The sequence below is a fragment of the Furipterus horrens genome, unplaced genomic scaffold (genome assembly GCF_987537825.1).
Source record: "Furipterus horrens unplaced genomic scaffold, mFurHor1.1.pri manual_scaffold_6, whole genome shotgun sequence".
Classification (NCBI taxonomy): Eukaryota; Metazoa; Chordata; class Mammalia; order Chiroptera; family Furipteridae; genus Furipterus; species Furipterus horrens.
Window position 1 is genome coordinate 99,805,601 of NW_028327176.1, and position 24,807 is coordinate 99,830,407.

General features: G+C 39.2%; 1 protein-coding gene across 1 annotated transcript in view; it reads left to right on the forward strand.

Annotated features, from left to right (window-relative positions):
* The first annotated feature begins 266 nt into the window (after positions 1-266).
* MEP1A (meprin A subunit alpha) overlaps positions 267-24,807 on the forward strand; it is a 33,883-nt gene continuing 9,342 nt past the window's right edge. Inside the window, 10 exon segments of the mRNA XM_090280458.1 lie at positions 267-356; positions 358-411; positions 413-446; positions 538-588; positions 4,718-4,758; positions 5,273-5,348; positions 12,168-12,285; positions 16,912-17,087; positions 20,940-21,161; positions 21,949-22,098. Coding sequence (XP_090136584.1) covers positions 267-356; positions 358-411; positions 413-446; positions 538-588; positions 4,718-4,758; positions 5,273-5,348; positions 12,168-12,285; positions 16,912-17,087; positions 20,940-21,161; positions 21,949-22,098 — 1,012 coding nt within the window.

Below are 24,807 nucleotides of genomic sequence, written 5' to 3' on the forward strand. Positions count from 1 at the left end.
TATAGCTGGTGTATAGAAACATTGTTAATTTTTATATGCTCACCTCACTATTAACTTTTTCAAACCTTTTCCTAGTCTCTGGAGCTTGAGGCTTTATGTTAAATTTAGTATCTGTCCTCAAAAAGGTCAATGACATTTTCATTGATTACTTTTTTTAGCACTATTTTGAATATGCAAGGGTCAAAGTTTCCAAAACGATAGTCAGGGCAAGGTCCAGGAGGCATTTATAAGAAGGTGTCTTTGCTAACATCTGTTCACTTGCAACAATGGTTTGGACTAGATCCACTTGCATTCTCTCTTTCATCTTGTTTTCTGCTCACATAGCAGCTGTATCAGTAAGTTAAATTCTACTCTTCTGGGTATTTAGAAATATTGGTTCTAGTATATGTCATCCATTTTCTGTATATTTATTTTCTTTCAGATCAAGCATCTGTCTAAGGGAAATGGTAAGGTTCAACTGAAATGCACAGAGAGTGTTTATGAACTTTCTTTTGTTCAGCAAGACTAGTAACAATTTTCCCTCTACTTTTTTAACAGTGCAGGATGCAGGTTTTGATGAACAGAAGGATATTTCAGAAATCAATTTAGGTGGGTTCAATTTCTGTATTATTAATGCCTTGAAATAGTTTTAAATCCTGTGGTAGTATTACTGAAAAGCTATTATCTTCATAATATGGTATTGAGTAATCTGGGGGGAGAATTATTTATTGATACTTCATTAGAATTTTCAGAGTTTCTGTAAAATGGAAATCTGGAAAGAGAATGATGGTTAGATCAAATTTTCTAGGAGAAATAGTATGTGCTTAATGGATCTAGAAATACATAATAAGATTGTTGTTTATAAATATTTCATTTTGCCAGTTTCCACTTTGAAAAAAGGAAAGAAAAATGAATGGTTATTCTGTTTGTTAAAGCAAAATATAAGGAGTTGCCTGTGGTAATATTTAGTTGGGGGGAGAAACCCAGCCCTTCTACCGAGCCACCATATTCACTAACAGCTGTTTACTTGGGACTTAGACAAGGGTGCAAAGGTGTTTCTGAAGAAATTTCTTGAAGAAATCTTTCAGGCTCCCTCATTACTGAGGGGAGAGAGAAGCTTAGTTACCATCTCTCTTTTTCCTTTTTTCCCTGCTTCTAAAGTGAGGGAGAATCCTCTACATTCCGGGTGTTTCTGTTTAGGATTGTTGGGAAACAGAGGTGTTCATGGTCACAGACACCTATACATAGTTTACAAAAGCTTTCATAACTAATTGCACATTTATTTGTCAAATCCAGTGGTGGAATAAAGTGCTATTTTCATGTTGCAGGAGGGGAGAGCAGGCTCCTTGGAGCCGAGGTGACTGGCCCAAGATCACAGATGGAAGTGATGGGGCTCACCTCCGGGGCTTCTCATAGCTCAGTGCTATTGGAAGACTACAAAACGAAAATACCCCATACCTGGGTGTTAAATTTCTCCCACCTTGTCCAATTTACAAGGAAGGCAAGCTAGTTGATATTTCATTGGAAAAGCTTGAGAATGACTGCATGGGTGGAATAGAAATAGTGCAGCAAGGTAAGTGGGTGAATGGCCCCGAGGCTTCAGAGTCAGGCAACAAGTGATCCATCTCTTGTTAGAGTCAGGTCGTCAAGGTGTCAGTGACGGAGAGATCCACTCTACTTTAAAGCAGACTGGCTTTAGAATTAGTCTCCTAATCTCTATCCTTATTTATCTACTAAAAAACAGTTCTTTTACCTTAGAGCCATTTCTTACTCTTCATCTCTACCACCACTTCTGAACTACGACCCCAAAGAGAAATTTTCCCATGTGTGTCCTTTCTCTTTTCAGGTCATTCCAGCCAAGCTGTCAAGGTTGATTGGATTAGCCACATGGCCAGAAATCACAAATTGTTTAGGAAAATCATATAGAGAAGAATGTCACCTTTTTACTCTCTTCACTCTATGCCCCACAATGCCGATACAACCTTTTTCACCCTAAGACCTGCTCCTCTCAGTCTTTTTCGTGTCAGTAGATGCTTTTTCTTCCTAGATCTTTAGGCTCAGAGCTTCAGCTTCCTCAACTCTTGCTTTCTCTCATACCTTATATACACCATCTATCAGCAAGTGCTATTAGATCTACCATCAAATTGTGTCACAGGTTGTAACTTCTCAGCACTTTCTCTTTTTCAGTCCTGGTCCAAACCATCTCATCTCTGGCCTGGTCCCTGCAGTGCCCTCGTCACTGCGCCCCCACTTCTGTCTTCCCCGCTCCAGGCTTCACAAGGGACAGAGCTCTCCTAATGTTGATTGGGCCCCATCGCTTCTCCCCTCCAGTCATCTAAGTGGAAGATTCCAATCCTTTACTCTTCCAGCGCTTCCTCGTGTTGGTTGACATCTCATCCAGCACAAAATAAAGGCTCTAGAGCAGCAGTTCGCAACCTGTGGGTTGCGACCCCTTTGGGGGTCGAATGACCCTTTCACAGGGGTCGCCTAAGACCATCGGAAAACACATATATAATTACATATTGTTTTTGTGATTAGTCACTATGCTTTAATTATGTTCAATCTGTAACAATGAAAATATATCCTGTATATCAGATATTTACGTTACGATTTGTAACAGTAGCAAAATTACAATTATGAAGTAGCAACAAAAATAATTTTATAGTTGGGGGTCACCACAACATGAGGAACTGTGTTAAAGGGTTGCAACATTAGGAAGGTTGAGAACCACTGCTCTAGGGTCTTGATTCTCAAGATGTGGTCTACAAGCCAGTATCACCTGTACCACCTAAAAGCTTTCTTAGAAATGCCTCATCTTGGGCCCCACCCCAGACCTACAGAATCAGCATCTCCATTTGACAGGCCCCAGATGACCCCTAGATGTAGTAAATCTTGAGATGACCCAACCCTGGTCGGCTTTCTCACCCCGTTTGTTACTACTCCCCACCCCTTCTCTTCACCCTGACCTCTTAGCTATTTCTCTACAAAAGTGGTCCTTGATGTGTGGTCCCCCAACCAACAGCACCAGCAGCACCACAGAACTTGTCAGAAATGAAAATTCTCAGGCCCTACCCCAGACTTACTGACACAGAAACCCTAGGGGTGGGGCACATCGATCTGTGTTTGAACAACCCTCCAGGAGATTCTGATGCTGACATTTGGGAAGCAGTGCTCTAAGACAGCAAGGCTTTCCTGCCCCAGGGCCTTTCCGTTTGCTGCTGTCTTTGCCTTCAGTACTCTTCCTTCACTCCCCACTTCATCAGATTCCTACTTAAATGCCACCACCTCCAGGATGCCTTCCCTGACCGCTCTTTATAAAATACCAATCCTCTCCTACTTCAACATTTTTCCCCCTCACTCTGTTTTACGTTTTTTTCCCCCTATTGCCCTTTTTACCATCTGCCATACTCTACATTTTTGTTTATTTGTTTGTCTCCCTTCCCTTCCCAATCAAGAAGACAATCTTCCTGAGAGTTTTGCTTTATTCTCTGCTATATCCCCAGCACGTAGAACAATGCTTGGGACACACTAGGCCAGTGCTTCTCAACCTTCCTAATGCCATGACCCTTTAATACAGTTCCTCATGTTGTGGTGGCCCCCAATCACAAAATTATTTTCATTGCTACTTCCTAACTGTAATTTTGCTACTGTTATGAATCTTAATGTAAATATCTGATATGCAGGATGTATTTTCATTGTTACAAATTGAACATAATTAAAACATAGTGATTAATCACAAAAACAATATGTAATTATATATGTGTTTTCCGATGGTCTTAGGCGACCTCTGTGAAAGGGTCATTCGACCCCCAAAGGGGTCGCGACCCACAGGTTGACAACTGTGGCACTGGGCAATGCTACAATGAAAAAACTAGACAGAGGCTGGTTTTCCATGGATATGCACTTCTCCCACCCCTCCGTGACCCACCTATGCTGACCAATCTCTGGGACCAAGGTCTTAGTGGGCTTGTTCATATGACTCTGGCAGAGGCCTCTCCTGCCCCTCACCCCTGATCCAGGCCAGGCGTCAGGAAATGCATACTGTTTGTTGCTCATGTAAAACCTAGGCGTGAGTGTGGCCACATCAGCGGGTAGTATCCCTGCTGAGAAGGCCATTCCAAACCTGGGTCCCCCTGCTGGTGGGCCAGTGGTATCAGCGCTATCTGGTGTTACTGGTGCTGCTCTCCTGTATGCAGGTTAGGGTTACGAAGGAAAAGCTAGGAAAAGGTGATGCAGGAACCCAGCCTTAGCTGCTTGGCTTCAGAGGGTACCATTGTTTTTCATGGGAAAGAGCAAAATCAACTCACTTACCTAGGTCAGGAGGAAGGATGGTATAATAACAGGAAGGGCCCTGGTGGGAAGTCAAGAATTTTAAAGCTCTGGAGGTGCTGACAACGTCCTACATCACTTCCTGCCTCAGGAATCCATTTCATCTACATAAGTATGAGAGGCTTGGAGTCAATAATTAAATCAATCTCCTCTAACTCATTTCTTTTAAAATCCTTGGACAAACTTTCTTGTTCCAAAAATGGAAACAGAGGATGTGAGAATATATTATGTATTGGCTATATATATCTGCTCCATTAGAGGGAATTTTTGCATTGTTTCCAAAAGAGTTTCACAAGGTAAAGATGAATAATTAAAGATTTATAATGGAAGAGACAAATTTTATGATGAGAGCTGCCTTTTAGTAATGCTCATTCAAATATTTCTTTTTTCTTATTAAATCCATGTCCAGCTGCCGGGTTGGACCTCTTTCAAGGGGACATCCTCCTGCGGGTGAGTATCTGCCTATGCATGACACAATACCATCCCTCAGGACTGAGGGTCACATTCTGTAAGCCTCCATTCTGTGAGCCCTAGGAAGGGCCCAGTAGGGGAGATGAAAGAAACTAATTTATAATCTGTGCCCACAAGGACTTCCACCATGGTCAATGGTGACAAAAACAGATTTAAAAATTAGCAAACATCACAAAAGAGTCTAAAATTATTAAATTGCTTTGTCCACCCGATTTTCCCAATAAGTGGAGAATGAGAGAGAAGAAAATTCACTGATATGTTTTAAGTGGCTATTTCAGTTTTGAGGGAATTGCAGGTCTCCTTTAATTTGTTCTTAATAATTTCTCTGAATTTTCTAAGTTGTCTGTAATGAACTGTCCCTTTTATAATCAGAAGACAAATGCTACTAAATTATTGACTTGTGTGACAGCTTATTTGTGGTGTGAGAGTTGAGTGGAGGAGGAGACCCAGAGGATGCGCCTTTCCGGTGACTCTTGTCTTTGTTTTTACACAGAACTCCAGGAATGGCCTGCGAGACCCCAGCACCAGGTGGAAGTTCCCCATTCCTTATATTCTGGCCGACAATCTGGGTAATACTAATTGTTCTTCATTAGAAACTTGGAATTTAAACCGCCCCCCCCCCACCTCCTCCTGTTTATTAGCTTCAGATTGGGAGTAGCCAGCAATGTCTAAGAGGGTTTCCAAGCACTGACGATGTATCTCCTGGGATGAGAGATGTCAGTGTAATGTAAGTCTCAATGCTGCTTCACCAGTCTGAGGTAGAATATCAAATAATAATTTTTAAAAGGCAGAAGACATTAATATCTTAATAATACCAGAAGCACCATCAAGAACGAAAACACAAGGAAATGTAATTTGGCATCACAGCAATGGAAAATTTGCACTTTAAATAATAGTTTGCTTATGTGAATCTAAATATGGTAAAAGGAGACTATTTTCAGCATATTGATCTTCCCTTTCTATTTTATTATTATTTTTTTTAATCTTCACTTGAGGACATTTTTCTCATTGCTTTTTTAGAGGGCGGTTGGGGAGGGGCAGACATTGACCGGTTGCCTTCTTGTACAGGCCCTGACCGGAGATCGGACCCACAGCCTGGGCGTGTGCCCTGGCCAGGAATCAAACCCACAACCTTTCAGTCTGTGGGACAACGCTCAACCAACTGAGCCACACCAGCCAGGGCATATTGATCTCCCTTTTTGCTACAAGACAAACATGCCACATTTTTGAGAACAGCAAAGTCTCTATTCCACAATTCAAAGTCCTTGTTCTTCAATATTAATAAATTTTATTCTTTTTTCGTTCTAAGATAAAGGACTAAGTTATGTTTTATTCATTGTTGGAAATCATACTTGGTGGAAGCGAGCAAGTATTAGAAGCCACGTGTGGACACTGGCTGACCTCCAGCAGCTGGCTGATACCTGAGCAGCCATGGTGATGCAATGCCTGTGAGGCCGGGGCAGACAGAGGAAGGACACAGAGGAGAGGGGAAGCTAGGACAAGCTTGCTCGGTCCTGACGGGCTGCTGGGCTGCTCCCACTCTCGGGAGATGTTACCACGGTTCAGACTTTTTCATCACTATTACCAGGGCTGCCTCCAGTCCTTTCCTAGAGGAGAGCTTGATATAAACAAGGGCTGCTGTTCTCAGTTATTTTATGGAAAAGTGAGCCGAGTTGTTTTTCCCCAGCACTTGCCAACATACTTGCAAATTCATAGAACACTTGTATTTATTAGAACATGATTTAAGAAACAGCAACTTTAAAGGGTTCTTTTTTTCCCCATGACAATTCTTCCTGTTTGTCACACCTGAGCTACCCTCCTCCCATCAAAACATAGACATACTTATTGAATTGCTATTATGGGACAGGCACTGCTGTCTTCACCTGATATTTTATTTGCCCTTCACCATGCTTCTGTGAGGTGTGAGAGTTTCTCAGACTTTAAAATTAGGGTCCCCTGATGACCTTGTTAAAATGTAGAGTAGGCCTTGGTCAGTGTATCTCAGTTGGTTGGAGCCTTGTCCTGTAAGGTCATGGGTTCAATTCCTGGTCAGGACGCATACCTAGGTTACTGGTTTGGTCCCCAGTTGGGACATGTACAAGAGGCAACCAGTTGATGTTCTTCTCACATTGATGTTTCTCTCCCTCCTTTCCCCTCTCTCTAAAATCAAGAAGCATGTCCTCAGGTGAAAATGAAAAACAATAGAATAAAAATGTAGAGTAGGTCCAGGTGGGGCCCAAGATTCTGCATGTCTAACACTTGTCTTATATCTGGCTTCTTTTGCTTAACATGTCTTTTTCTGTTGTTGTTTGTTTATAGCTTAATGTATTTTTTAATATCAAGCTTACAGGAACAGTACAGAAGTCAGTCAACATTGAAAACATGTACTTGCATGTAAGACAACTCAGTTAGAAAAGCACAGTGAATGGGTGAAATCTACTGTACGATGAAAATTCTACAAACACCATTTAGTTGTCATCAATAAGAAATTTACTTGTTTTTAAAAAATCCAAATGCTGGCATAGTCTAGAAAAAGTTAATAGGTTTATTTATATTGTTATAAAGTTGAACCGCTGTAACTTGTTCACTGAAATGTTTTGATACCCATTAATGCTTTATGACCCCGCATTTATATTTTTAAAATGCACACACAAATGAAAATGGCAAAACTGCCAATACCTGATTTCTGTCCCCTATTTTCCAATTGCAATCATATACTTAGGTCCTTTTGACCTCATGGAAAAAAAAAATCTAACATTCAGAACTACCAATAACAGAAAGAAGACATTTTTTTTTAAAGAATAAAATGTTTCCCATTATAGTGGATTATTAAGCAAGTTGTCCATGTATGTGGTGTGCTAGCTGGATATCCTTTGGCATAATTGTTACACATTTGGCATGGGTAGCACACAGATCGGTGTCTTCAAAAAAGCCAGCCAGATAGGCTTCATTTGCCTCCTGTAAAGCACCAATAGCATCACTCTGGAATTGCAGATCTGTTTCTGAAGTCCTGAGCAATTTCTCACACCAGAGGCTGGAAGGGAAGTTTGTGTATCAGAAGTTCAGGGGACTTCTGATAATGTCTAACTTACTGAAGTGCCACAGTACCAGTCCTGCAACGATGAGGTTTCTTCATCCCTCCAGTAGAGGGCGCACTCTTGTGAACAGCTTTGGTACCTAGTTACTTCTTGCGTCGATTTGTGGGCAATCTGCTTTGTATGAGGCATGGTGTAGATATCTCTTTACTTAACCCCCTTGTCCTTCAGCTGGAGCTCAGCGAGCTAGAGGAGGTGCTGGCATTAGAGAGTAATGGCGGCTGTAAAAGCAATTTGCTTAACATGTTTTTTTAAGTTTTTCCATATTGTTTTAGACCAGTAGTTATTTTTTATTATTCAGTAATATTTCTGAATTTATTACAACTATTCCTGAATTCATTGCAACTATCTATCCAATTTCTGAGAATAGACAGACATTGTTGTTTCAAGTTTGACGCTATTATAAGAAAGTTGGTGTGATCATTCTTATACACGTCTGTGTGGATATATGGTTTTTATTTATTCTGGGTAAGCGTCTAGGAATAGAATTGCATGACTATATGGTAAACATATGTTTAACTTTATAAGAAAATGCCATGTTTTATTCTCACTAACAATGTATAAGTATCCCATTTGTTCCACATTCTCACTAACATTGGTGGTGGTAATCATTTTAACTGCAGCCATTTTAGTGGTTGTAGGTGGTATCTCACCATGATTTTATTTATTTTATTTTATATTTTTGCTTTTTATAAGAACAAATTTTTTGACTTGTTAATTTTCTCCTATTCCTCTGCTTTTTGTTTTGTTGCTTTCTGTTCTTATCTTTATTATTTCCTTTGTTCTACTTACATCAGGTATAATTTGCACTTTTTTCATATTTAAGGTAGAAATTGATATCATTGACTTTAAATCTTCATTTTTAAAATATGATATAATGCTATAATATGGCACCCAAAGCTATAAATTTTATTTGAAGCACTGCTTTTACTGCTTTCCACAAATTTTGATATGTTTTATCTTTATTAAACTTTATTTTAGATATTTTCTAATTTCTGTTATGATTTTTAAAAATCCATGGGTTAATTAGAAGTGTGTTTGTAGATTTTCAGCTATTTGGAACTCTTCTAGATAGAGAGTCTAAAATTGATTTTAAGTTTTTTTTGAGGTTGGTGAACAGATTCTATAAGATCACAATTTTTTGAAATTTACTGAGACTTCTTTTGTGGTCTAACTTATGGTTTATCTTGGTGAATGTTGTATGTGAACTTGAAAGAACTTGTATTCTACAGTTAGGGGTTATACTATTCTATCAGGGTTAAATAGGTCAAGGTGACTTTTGGTATTAGTTATATATTAGACATTGCAAATACTATACTGTAGAGATTCTGCATTCTGTTATTCTTTGAACGGTGTTAACTTTTTGCTAGAACAGTTAAATTACTGACTAATCATCTTGGATTTGTGGAGGTTTTGTTTTGATTTAGTTCAAAGCAAAGCCTTTTGTCTTTACTCTTACAATATCAGGGCCTCTCTGGAGTTTCAAAATAATGCCCAATACTTTTCTCAGCCCCTCTAACTGGCATGACTCAAACTTCAAATTCTCTCTCCACTATGGTGGGACATCTATCTGCTACTTTTCATTAAGCTCCTTGGAGTCTTCTCCCATTCATTCACAGTTCATGGATCAAAGACCAGAGAAGGGATTATGGACAGATTTTGTAGTCACCAGCCCCCTTTACTGCCAATCAATCATGGCTCTACTTATACCCCTCTCCCCCAGGATCCCTCTCTTGATTTTCAGCCAATCAGGCAGTCCCAATCTCTTCCCTGTGATAGATATGTCAAGAAAACACAACTGCATATTTATGCTTGAGTTCTCTCTTCCTTGCACTGAAAGAATTGCAGTGTGCCTCATGGACAAAACGGTATAAATGTGACTCTTAACCAATGATTTTTCCTCATACAAGAATAATGTCTCTCTCCTACAGTTTCTACCTGTTTTAGTCATTTTTCAGTGCAAAGAGTTTTTTTTTCCTTAAAATTTCCCCAAAGTTTAAAATTGTTATCTGTGATATTTAAGCTCTTCCACCATTTCCAAATCAAAAACTCTCTCAAAGGATTCCTAACCTTCCTATGCTCATCCTCTAGTGTCTGAAGTTAACTCTTTTTCTCATATTATTTGATCCAGGGTTAAGGAGGACTAGTGGTTTTTATTTTTATTTTTAAAGAGGTTTTATTTATTTTTACAGAGAGGGGAAGGGAGGGAGAAAGAGAAGGAAAGAAACACTGAGGTGAGAGAAACATCAATTGGTTGCCCCTTGTACGCGCCCCAACTGGGACCAAACCCAAAACCCAGGCATGTGCCCTGACCAGAAATTGAACGGGTGACCTCCTGCTTTGCACGCCCAACCAACTGAGGAACTAGTGGTTTTTTAAATGAACACGATTATTCAAGACAGAACTATGTAAAACTTACTATGTGGTGGCAAAGTGAAGAACTGAGAACTAGGAATACAATGGGGGATAAGCCCCTTCCTCCCAGGGAGCTAACAGTGTCCCAAGTAGGGCAGACCGCCTACATAAAGACAGCACACAAAACATCAGCGGAGGCACACTCAGAGTTGGCTTCCTGGTGAAGAAGGAGGCTTCAAGTGGCCTTTAATTCTTCACCTCCTCCTCCTCCTCCCCCTCCTCCTCTGCCTCCTTCTTTTTCTTTTTTGAATGATGTTGGTACAGTTTTTACAAAATTGTTACAGACTTGTTAATTCCCTTTTGACAACTTATTCATGTGTGGGAGGTCAGGAATGGTGTGATTTTGAAATTAACCCCTCTCAGCATTCCCGCTATTTGGCTTGAGGGTAACAATGGCAACATGACCATATAGACAGCATTAATTTAATAAAATCAAACTTTTTCCTTACGCCTTTATGAATACCAAGCTTTGCTGGATACATATCTTCATATTATAGATGTCAGTAAGAAAGAATAGGTAAAATTCATGAAAATCATCCCATAATCTTAATGCATCTTCTTGTTTATATTATCCATGTTGTTTCCACAGTTAATTTACTGATTATTCCAATGACTATTTCTTTACTGACCTTGATATGATCTTATGACATTTGAACTGTGGAATCTCCAACTTGTTTGTTAAATAAAATTAAGGCCCAGGATAATATGAGAAAAGTACTTCGTAAACTGCCAAGAATTATAAGCTTTTTGAGAGAATGCACAAAATCAAATGTGCAAGAAATATAATTTAATTTTATATAACTTAGCTTTATTTATTTATTTTTACCTGTTTTTTCTTTTTTACTTCTCATCTGAGACTGTTTTTATTGACTTTTAGAGAGAACAAAGAGAGAGAGAGAAATAGAGAGACATCAATGTGAGAGAGAAACATCTATGGGTTGCCTCCCATACATGCCTTGACCAGGGATCAAACCCGCAACCTAAGCATGTGCCCTGACTGGGAATTGAACCCACAACTTTTGGCGTATAGGATGATACTCCAACCAACTGAGCCACTGCGCCAGGGCATTTAGCTTTATTTTTAACCTAACGATCAGCTTTCAATGAGTTGATGGGAGAGAAAAACCACACATACACATAGTCAAACACAATCTTCAGTCCTCTAGAGCATCTTTGTTCCCAGCCCTGTCCTTGTTTTATGCAATCCCAACATGTGAGCATGTTAGGTGAAAGGAAAGACATTTGATCTTTGGTCATTGGTCATCACAGGTTGCTGGTAGGTATCTGTTCTTCTTGCCCCATCGGGTCCATTAGGCTTCTGCTGCTTTGGTTCTAAACTTGGGTTATAGCAATCTTTTCCAAGGCTGCCTGCAGTCCTGCTTGTCTAGCTTTGCCATCTCTCCAGGGGTCTTTAAGGGAAGGAGGGTAATATACCCTATGCACTTACGCTTTCTGAACCCACAAACCTCTCTACACTCTGCTCTCACCCTCCAGCAAGAGATTTCTGTTTAGTCTGAGTAAGGAACACCATCATCATTGCTTCTGTCCTGAGGCAATGAACTAAGAATCTGCATGAAATGTGGGAAGGAAAAAGAAAGTGGAGAAGTTATTTTACTATTTGGTTTAACCACATACATATACATATGTGTATTCTTAATTTGTAGTTATATTTACATCATGTATTTAACATATACCCTTGATATTTAGGCCCACAACTAATTTTTCAGTTTTAGTTTTCAAGAAATTTGTTTGTTATCAAAAAATATATAATGGACCTCTGTGGATTTCATGTGGTGGCATGTTTTTCTCAAAACTATGTTATGTATGTTATCCAAGATAAGCAATAATGCTTATTGGTAGTTTTACCAACTTCTGCAGAACTGAATGCCAAAGGAGCCATTCTTCATACCTTTGAAATGTTCCGCCTCAAGTCCTGTGTGGATTTCAAGCCCTACGAAGGAGAGAGCTCATATATCATCTTTCAGCAGCTTAACGGGTTAGTATGAAATTCTACAGAGTGAAAATCATGCATCTTTTGGTTTATAAAAAGTGACATATCTCTTTCAGAGACTAAAAGAAGACATTGGAAAGAAACTAAAATCAAATTTAAATCTTTTACTGTGAATTTTTAACTTAAGCAACATTCTTAACATGTTATACAGAGAGTGAGCTGTTTGAATACCTCTGGGCCTGAAGGAGATTTATCTCAGTTCTTTTCTTAGGTTTAGATCATATTTTAAATTACTTTTTTTTAAAAAGTCAAGTTTATTAAAGTGCAAATTATACCCTTGTTATGGTACTCTTGTACATTATGGTATTCTATAATTGATGGGACCTTTTTTAAAAGTTCTGTGTGTAAATTTGCTCTTCATATTTATTTATTTCTAAGAAGAAGTAAATGGTATATCAAGAAAAAAGCCCATTTTCTTCAGTGGTGTTTATGTCAACCAACCTGGGCTAGAGGAGCTGGGAAGCAAGGCTGCCATCTGCTGTGACTCTAGGTTTGTCCTCAAGCCCGACAAGGAGGTGTCGTCAGCTCATGCTGCATTTTCCATCACTGGGAACTGCAGCATGGACTAATCTGGTTGGATTTGGTTGTGTAGTTCTTGTGGTGGGGATTTTGTTAATCATGGATGGACAATGGAGATGAAGGAAATCAGCACGTGATTTAGTCTCTTAAGAAAAAAAAATATGCAAAAAATAGCTATTAAAGAAAGTAATATTCTGAGGACTACTTAGATACAAGTTACATACCTTTCATGCCCAAGCAGTTCTTTTCTTAGCTCATTCTTTTATTAAAAGAATTTTTTTAATGAACCCCTATATGTACCAGGAAGCATGCTAGTCTGTAGGTACAAAGACATATGAGACACAGCCTCGACCTCACAAGGTTTACAGTTGGCAGGTAGGGGGAGTGGGGACACAACAGGTAAATAATTCCAATTCCCTGGGGTGAGTGCCATGGACTATAGGAGGACAGAAGCAGGACTTCTGACATAGTGGGAGGTGATGTGTCAAGGAGAGCAAGGCTGAGCGTTAGAGGTGACGAAGGAAGGACATAGAGGCAGAGCAGAGGGGAGGCCAGCTGGGGTGTGGAAAGAGAGTGAGAATGAGGGAAAAGGGCAAGAGGAAGAAGGAGAAGGAGGGGAAGAGAGAAAGGGAAGAAGAGAGCAAACATGAATAGAAACCTGATTTACTTGGAGAACTCAGAAAGTTCAGACTGTCTGAAGCTTTGCATGTAAAGGGCAGAGTGATGAATGATGAGCCAGGAAAAGAAGCAGGAGCCTGGTAATAGAGGGCTATGTGTAAGGGAGTCAACTCATGTCCAAATATGTTCAACTTTCCCTTTTAGAAAGATTGCTCTGGCAACAGAGGGTAAAGAATTGAAGTGGGTCAAGACTGGCGGCAGATCAATGAAAGGATGTCCCAGTCCTCCAGGAAAGAAATGAAAGGGACTTACACTAAAAAAAGGCTGTTGAAATAAAGAAGAGAGAATAAATTTTAGAAATATGTAAAGAGGTGGACTAATCAGAGCATAGTGATTAGTAGATGTGAGGGGTTGGAAGAGAGAGAAATCAAAGATGATCAAGATTTTTTTATTTGAATGACTGGTGGGTCGTTACCTTGTTCACTGACATTGAGGATATTTCCAGAAGACACCTGTGGGGCTAGCATAGTGAATTTGTTCCCTGTATAGTTTATTATTTGAGGTTTTGTGGATCCCATAACTGGAAATACAGCACTTACCTGGATAGCTTATTTCTCTGTGAAGGAAAAACATTGAAAGTATACCTCAGGGCCTGCCAAGAGCACAGATTGTAGAGGTTCTCTGCTCTTGACTTCATCTTGTCCCTTGGCAACCTCTGAGCATCAGAAATGTACCAAAGCCTTTAATTATTCATTAAAATGTTTAGGAAAAACATTCATCTCCTTTACACTTTTAATTTCCATTCTTTAACAACTACTTTTTGAATCACTTTTTTTATGAAGAGATAGAAGTTATTTCTCTTAAAATAAAACAACGTCAAAATGACCATTTTTTAAAAGTTCTCCTTTTCCAAGTAAAATTCTCTTGGCTTCTTTTCAGTATGCAGCTCAGTCCCCAGGCACCTGATGAAGGGGTAGGTCAGCTTTGAGGGACATTCTTGGTAAAACCTGAATCTGGGAGAATCATTGTCTATAGCCAGGAGGTGTCTCTGTTACATTTAAATTAGAGGAGGGGAAAGGGAGGAAGAGTTCTAGGCAAGGGGCTGGCCAAAGTGCCCCGAATCCTCCAGGGCCCTGCTCACTTCATGCTGGAGGTTAACTGGGTTCTTTCAAAAAGACAAGATCAAAGATTCACAGAATGGTGGAGTTATAGCATTTATGCAACTTACGCCTTTCTGTTGGAGAAGGGATGTTTAAAAAGTGATAAATAATGAATTCTTCCTGTGGTTTGTGGGTGTTTTACAGAGTAAACTCTGATTTGGTAACAAAATTCTACTGTCAGAAATGGTAGTTGATCATGGTGGATGTTTGCACAATTCAGTAAATTTACTGAAGATCATTGAATTGTACACTTAAAATTGGTGAATTTTATGGTATGGAAATATACCTTAATAAAGTTGTTATAATATAATTAAGATCTATCTCTGAGTAGAGAACTCATTAGCTTTTGTAGGTATATGTTATTAGTGAATTTGGAGAAAATAATGGAGGTAAGACAATGTGACTATCACCAAGAACTTGCAATCTGTTGGTAGTATTTAAAATTATTGGTAAATCTTTTATTCTGTTGAACATTTCTTGGAGCATAGATTGTTGCTTCTCAGCTTAAATCAGGTAAGAAGGCAATTTGTGGAAAGCTCTGGGTTTGCTAGTAGAGGTAGAAAATCAAATTAATGAGAAAAATAAAAACAAAATAACTGGGAAAAATGGGCAAGAGGTTATACCATGAGGAATTTAACACATCTTCCAGCATTTCCTAAATTTATTGTTTTCTGAGGGAAGTTTCGGGTCCATCTTGTCTGGAGCCTTTTAGAAATAATTAAGCAGCCTGGTCTGTGGTATCAGTAATGAGGCTTTTTTTTAACAGTCATAAAATTTGAAAATTTGAAAATTTGGAAATTCATTAGACTATAAAAAAGAAAATGAAAGTCAACCACAACCATTACTCAGAGACAATATTTTGGTATTACATCCATGGTGGCCTTGGCCAGGTAGCTGAGCTGGTTAGAGAGTCATCTCAATGGGCCACAGTTGTGGGTTCAATCCCTGGTCAAGACACGTATAAGAAGCAACTAACGAATGCATCAATAAGGGGAACAACAAATCAATGTCTCTCTCTCTCTTCCCCTTCCTCTCCCTCTCTGAAAATCAATAAATAAAGAAAAGAAGCTATAGTATTATTCTTTGGTATACATTATGGGTTTATAGAGATGAGGAAGAATGCCCATATTTACTTCTTTCTACCTGATGCATTATTAGAATTAATTTGACACTTTTGTAATGGATAGTTATTTTCTGAGATTTTTAAAAATTGTTATTCTATTACAGTTGTCCCAATCCCCCCTCCTTTGCCCTCCTCCACCTGGCCCACCCCCCACTCCATAGTCAATCCCCACACCATTGTCCATGTTCATGGGTCATTCATAGATGTTCTTTGACTAGTCCCTTCCCCTCTTTCCACCATTATCTCCATCCTCCCTCCCCTCTGGTCACTGTCAGTGTGTTCTATGTTTCCCTGTCTCTAATTCTATTTTGCTCATTAGTTTATTTTGTTCATTAGATATCTCTTATAAGTGAGATTATATGGTATTTGTCTTTTACTGATCGGCTTATTTCACTTAGCATAATAGTCTCCAGTTCCGTCCATGCTGTCACAAAAGGTAGGAGTTCCTTCTTTTTTCTGCTATGAGGTATTCTATCATGTAAATGTACCACTGTTTTTTGATCTACTCATCTTCTGATGGGTACTTAGCCTCAGCAATCTTGAGAAAGAACAATAAAATTGGAGGGATCACAATACCTGATATAAAACTATTCTACAAGGCCACTGTACTGGTACTGGCATAAGAACAGACACACAGATCAATGGAACAGAATAGAGAGCCCAGAAATAAACCTGTCTCCATGGTCAATTAATATTTGACAAAGGGGACATGAGCAGACAGTGGAATAAAAACAGTCTCTTGGGTAAATGGTGCTGGGAGAACTAGACATGGATATCAAAATTATGAGACTAGATCATCAACTTACACCGTACACCAGAATAAACTCAAAATGGATAAAAGACTTAAATATGCCGTGATATTATACCATAAAAATTCTAGCAGAAAACAGGCAATGAAATTTCAGATATCCCATGTAGCAATATTTTTGCCTATATATCTCCTGGGGCAAGAGGAATAAAGGAAAAAAAATAAACAAATGGACCATCATTTTTAAAGACTGCATAACATACCTCCAGGAAATGTTTCTTATTTAACCAGTCTCTTATCATCAAAACTTCAGCATATGAGAATGTTATTGACAATATCTTTTAAAATGAAACCTAACTTCCTTCTAATTTGTCTTCTGACATCCTATCAATTACAGCCACCTAAGCATTATCTAGGAGACAATTTTCCTCTTCCCTTTGAAGGTGCTGGTCTGAGGTTGGTGACCAACATGTGGGACAGAACCTTTCCATTGGCCAGACGTGTGACTTTAAAGCCATCATTGAGCATGAGATCCTTCATGCTTTGGGATTTTACCATGAGCAGTCAAGGTCTGACCGGGATGATTATGTGAAAATCTGGTGGGATGAAATTCTTCCAGGTATGTACAAACCCAAGGTGGATGATGGAATGTGCTATTATTACCTTTATTACTTGCTGAGACCAACCCTGGGATGACCAGGCCAGATCTGTGTGTGGGCCTGTGGTTCAGATTCTCCAGTGGGAACACAAAATATAAAGAGAGCATAATTTATTGGCTTGCCTCATGGATTGTGCTGATCTGATCATAACTGATCCCACACAAGGGTCTCAGGCAATGGTAACTTTAAGTAGGGGTTAATTGGAACTCAGTCAGAAGCCTTTGCTTCGTTTGAGTGTTTTTGTTGAAAAATCTTTCTAAAATGCTGTCTATTTTCCTGTCTTAGTGAGTAAAGTGCATTAGGTTTCTGAGGATGCTTGGGTCATTTTTCTGGATATGAAATTTCATATAATTGTGGGAGCCTACAGAAGGTTTAGTTGAATATGATGGCCCTAAGACATACTCAAGAATTTTTTTTTTTATTTTGGCGCTTTACAAATCAATGATAGGTGTTTAAAAACAAAGCAAAACAGCAACAAAAATGAATACCTTTTTCTGAAATTGCACCCCAAACCTCTTAATTCTGGCTAGCAGTCTGAGCTCTGGTTCATCAAAATTTACTGGTCTTATCTTTCTCCTTTCTAAGGACTACTCTTCTTCTGCCCCAGCCCACACTAGACATAGGATAATGCTGTTTTATTTCAATACTACCATGCAATTATTGCTCTAACAATTTCAGTGTTCTTTACTTTTGTTAGACTGCCTTGGATACCGCCTTTCTTAATTATTTGGGACAACTAAGTAGAGTGCTTTTGAGTAAACGAAAACATAATATATTGAACAGTTTCTCAATGTACCAGGAAAAAGAGTCAATGCTGTGTTTCTGAAAACACCAGTTTTTAATTAGGAATTAGGTCAGGGAGTGGGAAATCATTATTTCTTGCAGCAACAGATTAATGAAACTTCAATGTATTAGAAGTGTCTTAACTATTACCACACACAGTTTTTATGAAGCAGATAATTACTTTGTAATTATCTGTTTTTTTAGATCCCAATTTCATATGTGAGTTCATATATTGAAGTGAATCTTTAATAATTTTACTTTAAGAGACTTGGAAGAACTGATTATACTTTAAAACTAAATATGAATCCCCAAAACCTTTGGCCAGAACTAGCTTATTTTGGAGTAAGGTTGACCAGTGGTTGTGCGAGGATAGCTAAGCAAATCAAAGTCACCTATGGGTTTTCTCAATCTGTGTGCCTCCCAGTACTTCTTATCCTGATATTCTTATGCATGGGGAGTGCTGGCAGAAGGAGGGAGATGGGTGTGGTTTGTAAATCTAATACATTTCCAGAACTGGGCCCACTCACACTTTCAGCCATCCTACCACCCAACCTCTGAGAAAGAAGCCAGGTGGTATTCTTTCCTGCCTGCCAGTTCAATCTAGAGAAGTATTAGAGAGTATTCACCCAGATATGAAATAATAGAGAAAATGTAATATATTTGTTTCTCAGGGTAATTGCATTAAAACTGGATCTGTGTGGAGGGGAAAGAACCAAATCTCTGCTTGTGAGAATTCAGGGCACTGTTAGACTTTGCCTACTTTTGCCTAGCAGCCTGAATTTCTTACCTTTCCATACATATGCTTTGACTTGCTGAAGAATGTGTGAGGAAGCAGAAAACGTTCACAGCACTTATTGAGGAACACATGACTTAGCACTCTTAAGATGGTGTTCGATCAAACGAGGTCCCCTTTGTCAGAGGGAGCCGACACGTTTGCCAGGTTACTCAACACATGTTTGCGCATCTCCTATCTCTATTTTCATCAGGTATCATTCCTTATATCAAAATTGCCTGTAATCACAGAAGAATTGTTCTCAAGCGAGACAGCAAATGCAATAGGATCATAAGTGAGGGCAGTGTTATTGCTCAGGGTAATTGATGAATTTTATTACATCTCATCTTCAGCGGATGACGATCCTATTTATCATTTAACCTAAGAACACACTGTACTGGCAATTTACTCCATTTTTTAAGTCAGAATCATGTTTTCTGATCTGTTCCCTTCCAGTAAGGAAAAAGAGACAACTTCTGAGGTCTATTAGGAATTTGCCAACTACAGCTGGTGGACCATATCCACTTGCTTTAGTAAATGAAGTTTTTTGGGAACACAGTCATATCCATTTGTATTGTCTTTGGATGCTTTTGTGCTAAATGGCAGAGTTGTGACAGTGACCCTATGGCTTGCAAAACCAAAAATATTTTCTATCTGACCCTTTACAGAAATGATTTGCTGACTGACCTCTGATCACTCCCTCTTCAAGGCTCTCAGATATGAGTTTGCTGAAAGCAGGACCAAGCTTGTCCTATTCACTTCCAGGGGCTACCACCTAGCACAGCTCCCAGTAGATAGTGAGCATGACAAAATGTATTAAATTAAAATTTTAAATTACTAAAAACACTTATTTGGTAAAGCAGTCTAATAAGGATCCTTGAATAATAAAGAATAAAAAGAACTATTCTAACCTGATGATTTTATTGTAAGTTAAGGAGTCTAAAGTGCCTTGCTAAGGTTCCACCAAGAGTCACCAGGAGATCTCAGATCCAATCCCCAGTCCTAACACCACCTCGATGCTCTGTACAGTCCCACCCCCTCAGCTGGCATCTGGACCAAGTCCTCCAGAAGGACTTACTTTCCCCCTTCCCTGCGTGGGTTGTTTATTTCTTGCAGTCCTGTCTCACCGTTTGAAAATGCTTTGATCCCTCTCAAGTCCCCATAAAATCCCCATGAGTTAGGAGATGAAACATCTGTATTCTCATTTTATAGTTAAAAGATCTTGATCAAAGGGGTTCATTGGCTTTTCCCAAAGCATTTGGAGATTCCTTCCAGCACCCGCAGGGCCACCCACCAGGTTGTGCCACACTTCCTCAGTCCTTAATGTTCCTGTGTGGAGGTCTGTGAAAGACAGTTACGTTTTCTTCTAACTGTTTAAAGCGACTGGATGGTAAGCGACACAAGGAGAATGTGAAGATGGGAAGTTAGGAGCATTTTCAGTCCATTTTTCTATCATTCCCTAAGAAAGAAATTAAAAATCTGCAGCTGGAACAATACATTTCTGATGGCTAGTGGATTAAAAGAACATCTGATTGGCTTCTCATTTCAGCATTTCACAGTGCAGTACATATATATTGCTTGGGCTAATCTCATAAAAAGATTTTCCTTTCCTATTTTAAACAAAAAGTCAAATTTCTTCTTCCTATTTTATTTTTCTTTCTGGAACAGAAGGATGTGAGCTTTGATTGAAAGGATGCCTCTTTCTTGACAGCTGCTTATCTTTCCCCCTGACCCTGGATTTCCTTTTCCTAACCTGTGGGAGAGCTGGCCAGGTACAGCTCTTGGGGTACTTACTTATTAGCAAGATGTATCAATTCTGAATATTTTTCTGAATTCAGAATTTCTGTTTTCTGTCATTTGGAATACCTGCCTCTACTCAGATATTTTATCTTCTCTTTCTTAAACCCTTTTACATATATATACACATTTATTTATTTATAAAAGAATATTTGATTTAAATATGTACATATCTTTAATAATTTATATGTGTATATTAATTTTAACTATAATATGTGTGTATTAATTATGCATTTAATATTCACTATCATAATTTTGCATACTATTATGTAGTAGATGGTTACCAGTTAATATTAATCAATAATATTATTAATTTTATATTTCAAAGCTAATTGTAAAAAATACATAAATATATAAAATTTACCTTTCTTTCTTGGTCTCTGCTTGAGCATCTAGTCAAAGAAGGTAGGACGGGAAAATAGCAGGACCACGCAGAACCTGTGCGTTCTCTCCCTGACAGGTTCCGAGCACAACTTTAACATCTATGATGACAGCTTCATCACAGACCTCAACACACCCTATGATTACGAGTCTCTGATGCACTATGCGCCTTTCTCATATAACAAGAGTAAAAATTTTCCTACCATCACGACCAAGATCCCTCAGTTTAACTCCATCATTGGGCAACGCCTGGATTTCAGTGACACCGATTTGGAGAGGCTGAACCGAATGTACAATTGCAGTGAGTACCTCTGGGGCTGAGTCTAAGTCAGCGAGCCCCAGCAGAGATTCCCTGGCCCTCCAGGTTTCTTGTACATTTTCCTTTACTCTTCTATCATGTTCAAGTTAAAGAAGATGGGCAAATTATATAAACTTATTTCTCTATCTCTAGAGTGGAAAAAATTATAACGCCTATATCACAAGATGGTTATGACAATCAGTTATATGATAGTGTTTTGTAAAGTGGAAGTTCTGGAGCAATTTAAGAAGCTATAATTGTCCGACTTCTTTAGCTTCCTTTTGAAGGGTGCGTCATTATGTAAAGCTCAAGATAGGTAGTAGATTTGAAAGTATTGTGTATCCTGCAAAATTCTTTGCCCAGGATAGTTAGTTGTTCCTAGAGTAAGTTAATGCTCAGAGATGAAATTTTCTAAAATGACTCCACTAGTCTTTCAGAGACACATTCTTTCATTCTCTTCCACAGGTACATAGAGAGGATCTACTAGGTACAAAGTCCAGTGTTGTAGGTACTTTGTTCTTGATCTAAGGAGTTTGGGTTGGCATTTATAGAAAAACACAATAAGAGGCCTTTTTATTATTTAACTCTGTGACTCTGTGGTGGGTAGATCTGCATGAAGGTTGGCTTGTTCTAAGGTCTAATGGGTGACAGTAGGATTCGCATTTGAGAAAATGTCAAGAAAATGGAAGGCTCGTGTTCCAGTTCATGAGGTCTTCGTTATCTAAGACCTTAGGTACTTTGAATGAGATGCTTCTAATTTTTAACCAGGTGACAAAAATGTCATTTGCAGCCACAACCCATACCCTTTTGGACTACTGTGCTTTTGAAAAGTCAAACATCTGTGGGATGATTCAGGGTACCAGAGATGATGCTTACTGGGTCCATGAGGACAGCACTCAGCCTGGACAACTGGATCACACCTTGGTGAGACAGTGCACAGGTGGGTGAGGACAGAGGATAAACACCTGAAGTGGTTCATCAGGTTCAGTTGGTAATGGCAGCCAGCATGTTTTGCCTCAGCTGGAATGTTAGTTATCAAGCCTGCAATTCCAAACATGGACAGAGAACATTTATCTTTATCATGAACTCAATAAAAAGCATTGAGGTTCTGGGCATGCAACAGGAAGATGCATTCAAGTGATGACAAAGCTGATATGGTTGATAAAACATGGCTTTGTGAATAAGGCTGATGTCTCTAGAGCAGTTTCCCCAATAGAACTGTAATGTGAGCTACATATATCATGTAAATTTTTCTAGTAGTCACATAAAAAAGAGACAAGGGAAAGTCTCTTTAATAATATTTTTTATTTAATCTACTGTATCTAAAATATTAACATTCCAATGTGTAATCATATAAAAATTATTGCTGACTGACTTCAGTTTTTCATATGAGGTATTTAAAATCTGCTGTGTCATTTACCCTTACAGCATATCTCGGTCTGGACTGGCCAAAGTTCAAGTGCTAAATAGCCACATACATTTGTAGCCACCATACTTAATAGCACAACTTCAGATAGTTCCTATATACAGTTTGTGAGTGAAAAAGCCGTAAAGCCAGACAGACCTGGGTGTGAAATCTGGCTCTACCACTTGCTCGTTGTGTCCACAGGAAGTCATTTTTGTTTTTTGAGTCTGTTTTTGGAAGCCCTCAGCCTATCAACATGTTAATACTTCACAGTGAGGATGGAAGAAGATAACACAGAATCCCCATCTGCAGCTGGTGGCTTCACTCCCTGCTTTTCCCTTAATCCCTTCCTCTCCTCGCACCCTTTTATTAAATGCTGGCCATTGAAGTCATCTCAACCCTATCTGGAAGCAGGTGGAGTTATAGATTATAATCACTTTATAAAGACTGGACTATATTATAAAGTCCTGTAGTCCATGCCTGTGTGCGAGTTGATTATATTTCCTTCACTAAAGGAACCCAGTTTGTCATCAGATTCCAGGCCACCAGGGAGAGTGTCAGAGGTTGTAAGTCATCACCACTCTTCCTCTGGACTTTGCAAAGGGTAGAAGTCTCTGTCCCACATTAGATTATTAAACATATACCCTCAAGTATCCAAAGGGTTATCTAAGCCTAAAATTCTCATTAAATTTTCATCCTGGACTCTAATCCAGTCTCTCCTGTGGGCAGGCTGCTCAGTTAATATACAATTTCCAGATAAACAAAAAGGTGAACTTCATGTGAGAGGAACATGCTAGAAAAATGTTCTAAGATCTTAATAGGAAAGGAAAGGACCACAGCCCAGAAGAAATATCTAGGAAGGCTCATGAGGTTAACTTGACTGGGCCATTCTGCTTCTTCCACAGGAGGCACTTCATGGAACCATGTCCCCTCAGCTAGTGAGCAATGGCGTCATTTGAGTAGAAGCATAGACTCAAAGAGCTTGAAGGGTAGAAGCTGTCTCCCATTTAAAGCTCAGAAAAAGCCTTGGCTGGTGTGGCTTAGTGGACTGAGTGCCAGCCTGTGGACTGAAAATTCTCTGGTTCAATTCCTGGTCAGGGCACATGCTTGGGTTACAGGCCAGGTCCCCAGTTGGGAGCATGCAAGAGGCAACCAATCTGTTTCTCTCCCTCCCTTCACCTCTCTCAAAAAACAAACAAACAAACAAAAACAAACAAATAAATAAATAATTAAATCTTTTTTTAAAAAGCCCAGAAAGATGAATGAACACCTAGTTAGTGGCAGAGCCAGCGTGAGAATTCAGGCTTTCTGACTCCCAGGCCTGAGTTATTGGACTTGCGCCTCAGACTTCTGAGTCCATCTGGGCAGAATTCCTAAGCAAGGACCACCTGGAGACCTTCTTGGCTGTGCGAGTTCTTGTTTTCCTCAATGCCAGCACTCTAATTCATAATGCAGAGGTCTCAGGCTAGTGAGTTCAAGTGTTGAGAAGAACATACAAGAATACATTTTTCCTGGTATTATTTTAAAGTCATTATAACATTTTAAAGCCATGTCGGAAGCTTATATAAATATCAATGCTCTCTGCCAATCTGAAAGGCACACGCCCCATGTGGGAGGCAGGATGAAGTAGGAACCCTATTGCCTCAGTAACCAGAACTGTTCTAGATGCTCACTTCATTTTCACTTTGTGGGATGCCTCAAGTGGAACATTGGTAAGAGGTTGAATTCTGGAGTACAGTTTAAATGACTTCTTAATATGCAATAATTGCTCGTTGTGCTTGACTTTGAAAAATGTGTTGGTTTTTTAAGTGACTTATTCGGGGGGAGAAAGTTTTGAGATATATGACTTGGACACACCCCAGTTCTGGCACAAATGTAGACAATTTCTCCCCTTTGTCTCTCAAAGCTTTTTTTTTTTTTAATCCTTACCCAAGGACATTTTTTTCTTTGCTTTTATATAGAAAGGAAGGAGGGGGTTAGAGAGAGAGAAACATCAATATGAGAGAGAAAGAGAGAGAGAGATCAATTGGTTGTCTCCTGTACATTCCCACTGGGGATCTGAACCCACACCCTAGGTATGTGCCCTGACCAGGAATCGAACCTGCAGTCTTCTGGTGTACAGGATGACGCTCCAACCAAGTGAGCCACCCACCTGGCCAGGTCTCAAAGCTTTCTTTATATACAAGAGAAATCCTCAATTAGTCCCTAATATTCTTTGAATGCCCCTTCTTATGAATAGTAAAG